We start from the raw sequence: 7582 nt of genomic DNA, 5'->3' as shown, positions 1-7582 counted from the left end.
AGGCTTCGAGCTTCTTCTTGAAGGACCGGGTCTTGAGGCCTCTCAGGACCTCGGCATTGGCGCGCTCAGCTTGGCCGTTGCTCCTGGTGTGTGCCACCGAAGCGTAGCAAATCTGCGTTCCAAGGTTAGCACAATAGGTCTTGAAGAGATTGCTAGTGAACTGCGAGCCGTTGTCGGTGATGATGCGGTTAGGGACCCTGAACCGGCTTACGAGGACCTTGATGAACTTAACTGCTGACCTGGCTGGGATGGTGCGGACGGCTTTAACCTCTGCCCATTTGGTGAACTTGTCGATGGCGATGTAGAGGTAGCGGTAGCCCCCAAGCGCTCACGGGAACGGATCCAGGATGTCCAGCCCCCAGACCGCTAAGGGCCACAAAAGCAGGATAGTCTGGAGGCCCTGAGCCGGCTGGTGGATTTGCTTGGCGTGGAACTAGAAGGCCTCGCAGGACCTTACCAGCTCGGTCGCGTCGTTGGGTGCCGTGGGCCAGTAGAACCCGCTGCGAAACGCCTTGCCAACCGGGGTACACGACAATGAGTGATGCCCGCAGTCTCCACCGTGTATGTCAGCCAGCAGCTTGTTCCCTTACTCCTTGGAGATGCATCGCAAGGAAACATCATTTGGTCGTTTTCTGTACAGCTCACCGTCCTGGATGCAGTATGCCATAGCCTGCTGGGCCACGCGCTCCACGTCCTCCTCCCTTTCCGGCAGTGTCCCATGCACCAGATATGCCTTGAATTCCTCGGTCCAGTAGCCCTCCTGAGGCTCGAGCGCCAGGAGCAGGCGTGCTCCTAAGGCCGAGCCGCAAGCGGGGGCTCCCGAGGCTCGTGGCTGAGGGAGTTCTTCTCGAGGTGATGTAGTCTCCGTGATCGCAGGGGTCGCCGAAGGCTTGAAGAGTCGCCCTTCGAAGACACCAGGTTCTTGGGGTAGCCGCCTCGACGCCTTCTTGGCGATTTCGTCAGCCTCCTTGTTGGTGCCGCGTGGCACATGCTGCAGCTCTAGGCCGAGGAATTGCTTCTCCATCTTGCACACTTCCGTGAGGTATGCCTCCATATGCTCATCCCTTGGCTCGTACACCTTGTTGGAGAAGTTAACGAGGAGCTGCGAGTCACCCCTGATGGTGAGATGCTTCACCCCCAAGGCTACGGAGGCCTTGAGGCCAGCGATCAACCCCTCGTACTCCGTGATGTTGTTGGAGACATTCTCACCCCGCTGGAAGCAGAGCTGCATGACATAATATAGCTTGTCTTGGGTGGGTGAGATGAGCACAGCGCCAGCCCCCGCGCCTTGTCGTGTGAAAGCACCATCGAAGTACATGACCCAGCCTTCCGGTGCTTCATTTCCAGCCGGGAGGGATCAGCTCTCGCCCGCTTCGGGCTCCGGAGCGTCGATCCATTCCGCTACGAAGTCGGCAAGCGCAGGTCCCCTTGATAACCCTGGTCGTGCTGAACTCCAACTAAAATGCTTGCAGTTCAATGTTCCATTTCAGCGACTCTCCTCGCTGGATTGGGGCTCCAGAGCACCCTCTCCAGGGGGTAGGCTGTGACGACCTTAATCGGGTGGCCTTGGAAATAATGGCGCAACTTGCATGAGGCCACGAGGAGCGCGAGTAAGAGCTTCTGCGGCATTGGGTATCATGCTCTCGCATCTCGTAGCACAGTGCTGACAAAGTATATTGGGTGCTCGACGAGGGTGGGAGCGTCAACGGAGCCTGTGTCCTGAGGTGGGGGGACCTCAGGAGCCAGGTCGCCCATCTGGGCCTCCGCGGGCTCTTGTACGCAATCTTGTGGGGTGTGATCTTCTGTGGGCATCATCTTGGCTTTAGTGGCGCCGTCTTGTGACTGCACCATTCCAGCTGGGGCGGGTATTGCGCTACGGGTTCTTGGTTCGGCGCTCCTTCCGAATCGCCACCAATGCCACGCTGGCAGAGTGAGGCATAGCGGCCAGATCGAGCACTAGAGGCTCGAGGGGGCGAGGTGCCACCATCACCGGTGGGCTGGTTAGGTATCTCTTGACGTCTTGAAGCACCAGATCTGCCTCTGGGGTCCATTCAAATGGGCCTTTCTTGTTCATCATCTTGAAGAACGGCAGAGAGCACTCCCCCAACTTGGAGATGAAGTGCCCCAGTGAGGTCACGCAGCTTGCAAGTTTCTGCATTTCCTTGAGAGTTTGTGGTGGGCTCATGTCTTCTGTCGCCTTGACCTTCTCGGGGTTAGCCTCGATCCCTTTGTGAGAAACGAGGAAACCCACCAGCATGCCGGAGGGGACACCGAACACGCACTTCTTCGGGTTGAGCCACAAATCCACCTGGCGCAGGCTAGCGAAGGTCTCCTCCAGGTCCTGAATCAGGGTTCTCGCCTCCCGAGCTTTAACCATGATGTTGTCAATGTAGGCTTCAACGTTTCTGCCGAGCTGCCGACCCAGGGCGATGTGCATCAGCCGATGGAAGGTCGCCCCAGCGTTGCGCAGTCCGAACGGCATGCAGGTGTAGCAGTACACTCCGCACGGGGTCAGGAAGGCGGTCTTCTTCACATCCTCCACTTCCATCTTGATCTGGTGGTAGCCCGAGAACGCGTCCAAGAAGCACAACAGGTCGCACTCGGTGGTGGAGTCGACGATCTGATCGATACGCGGAAGTGGGAACGGGTCTTGGGAACAGGCCTTGTTGAGGTTGGTGAAATCGACACACATGCGTTCCTTCCCGCCATTCTTTGGCACGACAACGGGGTTCGCCAGCCACTCCGGGTACCGAACCTCACGAATGACACCTGCCGCCTCCAGCTTGCGAGTTTCGTGGACGATGAAGGACTGCTTCTCCGTGGACTGTCGCCGTGCCTTCTACTTCACAGGGCACACATTGGGGCACACCCTTCAGTGATGCTCGATTACCCCCCTTGGGACCCCTACCAGCTGCTTGGGTTCCCAGGAGAGTACCTCCTTGTTCGCGCGCAAGAACTACACTAATGCCTCCTCCTGACCCGGGTCGAGGCTGGCGCCTATGGTGAAGGTTGCCCCGAGGATCCACCTTCCTCGACCAGCACTTGCTTTATTTCAGCCTGGTCTTGAGTGAACAACTGCTTCTTCTTTGCCGGTGCGGCTTCCTTAGCCCCTGGGGTGGCTTCGCCGGCCGGGCGCGCTGCGGCTGCAGCCCTGAAGGTAAGCTTGAGAGCCGCCAGAGCTTCCTTGGTGTCTCCGGCCACAGTGAGGACGCCGCTGCTGCCCGGCATCTGCATGAGGTTGTAGGCCGGATGGGTCACTGCCATGAACTGAGCCAAAGCAGGGTACCCGAGGATGGCGTTGTACGGGAGGCCGATGCAGGCGACGTCGAAGTCGATGAGTTCAGTGCAGTAGTTGTCCCGGGTATCGAAGGTGACCGGGAGGCGTATCTGCCCCAAGGGGCTAGTAGACCCGCTGCCGACTCCGGAAAAGTCCTGGTGGGGCGGAGTCGGCCGTACGACACGTGAAGCAAGCCGAAAGCTTCCACGAAGAGCACGTTGAGGCCTGCTCCGCCGTTGATGAGGGTCTTGGTCATGCCAACGTTGCAGATGGTGGGCGTGCAGAGCATTGGGAGCGCACCCGGGCCGGCCGTGGTTACGGGGTGATCCCTTGAGTCAAAGGTGAGGTCAGCCTTGGGCGCCGCCCATCCTGGAGGGGCTCCTCGCTGCACAGAGGCGGCTCCGATCTGGCGGAAGAACTGCTTGGTGTGGCGGTCCGAGGGTGGTGCCCGTGAGCCGCCGAGGAGGGCTGCGATGGCGAAGGGTGCAGGTGCCACGAAGCGTGCGACGAAAAGGCCGTGTAGCTCCTCCTAGGAGGCTACAGAGGATCCCGACAGGTTGAGCAGCCAGGCGCGCGGCGTGCCAGCGAGGACCATGGGGAACCAGTTGCCCATGACCTTGTCGTCGCCCCAGCTTCCAAGACGGCCTCCTCGTATGGCAGCAGGAAGGTCGAGGGACCCGCCGCGCCGTTGTAGCAGGGCAGCATCTCCGGCTTGAACTTGCACGGCCACTGCACCTGCTGCAGGGCGGGGGTGAAGGCCCTGAGCCCCTCGGCGCCGTCGGGGTTGCTCGCTGATCCAGTCGGAGGAGCCGCGCTGGCCATGGGGACCGATCGGAGAGGCGGAGCCGACGGAGGGATGGAACTCCGGCACACCCCTACATGGCATGCCAAATGTCGGATTACGGGTTACGGCAAACCCTTGAGGTTCGAACACTAGGGCGCGCACGAAGATCTCTCTCCCCCTAGCTCTCACTCTCGCAATGATCTAAAAGTCTAGCTCGCCAAACCCGAGGAACAAGGGACATGAGAGTTTATACAGGTTCAGTCCACTGTTGCGGCGTAATACCCTACTCCAGTGTGGTGTGGTGGATTACCATGTAGGCTGGGGATGAACAAGTACAAGGGAAGAACAGCCTCCTGAGGAGAGGTGTTCTTGAGCTCGATGAGCTTGTGTGATTGGGGATGATCTGAATGATCCGCCCCCCTCCTATGGTGGTGGCTAGTCCTATTTATAGAGGCCCTGGACCTCTTCCCAAATATTAGGCGGGAAGGGATCCCACAATGGCTAATTTGAAGGGGGACAACTAGTACAAGTTATCCTGACAAAAGGTGGTCTTCACCTGGCAAAGACTCTGGTGGTGACGCCGTCGTGGGCTCCGTGATGACCTCCATATTGTCGTCCTGTTGGTCTTGGTCACGTTGCACTGATATGGAAACCTTTGCCTAACGCCTCGGGACTCCTCGCCCGCACCTGCCTCTTTAGCACCAAAGAGAAACTGGCACTCTGCGTCGCTGGCGCCCGCCTGGCCTTGATCGTCATGGCTCACGTTATGGAACCTCACGAGGTGCCCCTCGCCTTGATCTCTCTGCTCCTCGCGAGCCAGCCTAGTGAGGCTGCCCCTGAGGAGGCCTTTTGTTGTCCGCCTCGCAAGGCTTGGCCCCTCGCGAGGGTCTTGAGTGTTGGTTGATGAAGATGGGCCGTACCAGGCCGCTGGTGGAGCCACTCCCCGAGCCGTAGGCAGGCAAGTCAGGGTACCCCTGTTCCCAGGATGCCGACAGACCTTTCGGTCTCTAGTGTTCCGAGGCCATGTCTGTACATGCTAGGCTCGTCAAGTTTAACTTGAGTATTCTGCATGTGAAAAACTGTCTTGCACCCGTTGTATATGAACGTAGAGCTTATCACACCCGATCATCACGTGGTGTCTTGGCATGATGAAATGTTGCAACGGTGCATACTCAGGGAGAACACTTATACCTTGAAGTTTTAGTGAGGGATCATCTTATAATGCTACCGCCGTACTAAGCAAAATAAGATGCATAAAAGATAAACATCACATGCAATCAAAATATGTGATATGATATGGCCATCATCATCTTGTGCCTTTGATCTCCATCTCCAAAGCACCGTCATGATTTCCATCGTCTCCGGCTTGACACCTTGATCTCCATCGTAGCGTCGTTGTCGTCTCGCCAACTATTGCTTCTACAACTATCGCTAACGCATAGTGATAAAGTGAAGCAATTACATGGCAATTGCATTTCATACAATAAATCGACAACCATAAGGCTCCTGCCAGTTGCCGATAACTTTTACAAAACATGATCATCTCATACAACAATGTATATCACATCATGTCTTGACCATATCACATCACAACATGCCCTGCAAAAACAAGTTAGACGTCCTCTACTTTGTTGTTGCAAGTTTTACGTGGCTACTACGGGCTTCTAGTAAGAATCGTTCTTACCTACGCATCAAAACCACAACGGTGATTTATCAAGTTTGTTGTTTTAACCTTCAGCAAGGACCGGCCGCAGTCAAATTCGATTCAACTAAAGTTGGAGAAACAGGCACCCGCCAGCCACCTTTATGCAAAACTAATTGCATGTCTGTCGGTGGAACCGGTCTCATGAATGTGGTCATGTAAGGTTGGTCCGGGCCGCTTCATCCAACAATACCGCCGAATCAAAATAAGACATTGGTGGTAAGAAGTATAAAGATCACCACCCACAACTCTTAGTGTTCTATTTGTGCATATCATCTACGAATAGACCTGGCTCTGATGCCACTGTTGGGAAACATAGAATGCAATTTCAAAAATTTCCTACGCTCATGCAAGATCTATCTTGGAGATTCATAGCAACAAGAGGGGGAGAGTGTGTCTACATACCCTTGTAGACCGAAAGCGGAAGCGTTTGACAACGTGATTGATGTAGTCGAACTTCTTCTCGTTCTGACCGATCAAGCACCGAACGTACGACACCTCTGAGTTCTGCACATGTTCAGCTCGATGACGTCCCTCAAACTCTTGATCCAACAAAAGTATCGAGCGAGAGTTCCGTTAGCATAAAGGCGTGGTGATAGTGATGGTGAAGTGATCCACGCAGGGCTTCGCCTAAGCACTACGAAGATATGACCGAAGGCGTAAACTATGGTGGGGGGCGCTGTATACGGCTAATAATGTTTGTTGTGTGTTCTAGCGGTGCCCCCCGCACATATATATAGGATGGAGGGGAGGAGAGGCAGCCAAGGGGGCGCCCCATGTAGGAGGAATCCTACTTGGGGTCCTCCCAATTCGGCCTCCCCCCTTCCCTATTCCTATTCGGAGTAGGAAGGGAAGAGGGGGAAGGGGGAATCCTATTCCCTTTTCCCTTTCCTTCTTCCCCTTTCTTTCTCCAATTTGGCCAGCCCATATGGGGGTGGGAACACCAGCCCTTTTAAGGCTGGTGTGTTTCCCCTCTTGGCCCATTAGGCCCATATAGCTTGCCGGGGGTTGCCCGAAACCCTTTCTAGTGACCCGGTATGTACCCGGTACCCCCAGAACACTTCTGATGTCCGAATACTATTGTCCTATATATGAATCTTTACCTCTTGACCATTTCGAGACTCCTCATCATGTCTGTGATCTCATCTGGGACTCCGAACAACATTTGGTCACCAAATCACATAACTCATATAATACAAAATCGTCATCGAACGTTAAGCGTGCGGACCCTACGGGTTCGAGAACTATGAAGACATGAATGAGACACCTCTCCGGTCAATAACGAACAGAAGATCTTTATCGGTCAAACCGTAATGACAAAATACGTTATTCCCTTTTGTTGGGGAACATAGTAATTTCAAAAATTTCCTACGCACACGCAAGATCATGGTGATGCATAGCAACGAGAGGGGAGAGTATGTCTACGTACCCTCGTAGACCGAAATCGGAAGCGTTTATCAACGCAGTTGATGTAGTCGTACACCTTCACGATCCGTCCCGATCAAGTACCAAACGTATGGCACCTCCGCGTTCAGCAAACGTTCATCTCGATGACGTCCTCGCCTTCTCTATCCAGCAAGAGGGGTGAAGTAGTAGATGAGTTCTGGCAGCACGACGACGTGGTGACGGTGTTGGTGAAGAACAATCTTTGCAGGGCTTCGCCTAAGCACTACGAAAACCATGACGGAGGATAAACTAGAGGGGACGGGGTTGCTGGCACACGGCTTGGTGTTTCTTGATGTCTCTTGGGTGCTAGCCCTACCCCTCTATTTATATGTTGAGCCTTGGGGTCGAAACTTGGAGTAAAAGCCTCCACAAA

The 7582-nt window shown here is 55.1% G+C and overlaps 1 protein-coding gene across 1 annotated transcript; it reads right to left on the bottom strand.

The window, feature by feature from the left end:
• Positions 1-586: 586 nt before the first annotated feature.
• LOC147986316 (uncharacterized) lies at positions 587-1054 on the bottom strand. The gene has a single exon (XM_087541957.1). The coding sequence runs from the start codon at positions 1052-1054 to the stop codon at positions 587-589; it is 468 nt and encodes a 155-aa protein (XP_087398083.1).
• Positions 1055-7582: the final 6528 nt, after the last annotated feature.

The sequence above is a fragment of the Triticum urartu genome, chromosome 2A (genome assembly GCF_056163025.1).
Source record: "Triticum urartu cultivar PI428250 chromosome 2A, HENAU_Tu73, whole genome shotgun sequence".
Lineage (NCBI taxonomy): Eukaryota > Viridiplantae > Streptophyta > Magnoliopsida > Poales > Poaceae > Triticum > Triticum urartu.
The sequence above is the reverse complement of the archived record's forward strand: the minus strand, read 5'-3'. Positions and strand labels throughout refer to the sequence as shown.

Bases quoted from the DNA above. Each gene is read 5' to 3' on its own strand.
- LOC147986316 (XM_087541957.1), bottom strand. From the start codon at position 1,054: ATGGAGGCATACCTCACGGAAGTGTGCAAGATGGAGAAGCAATTCCTC.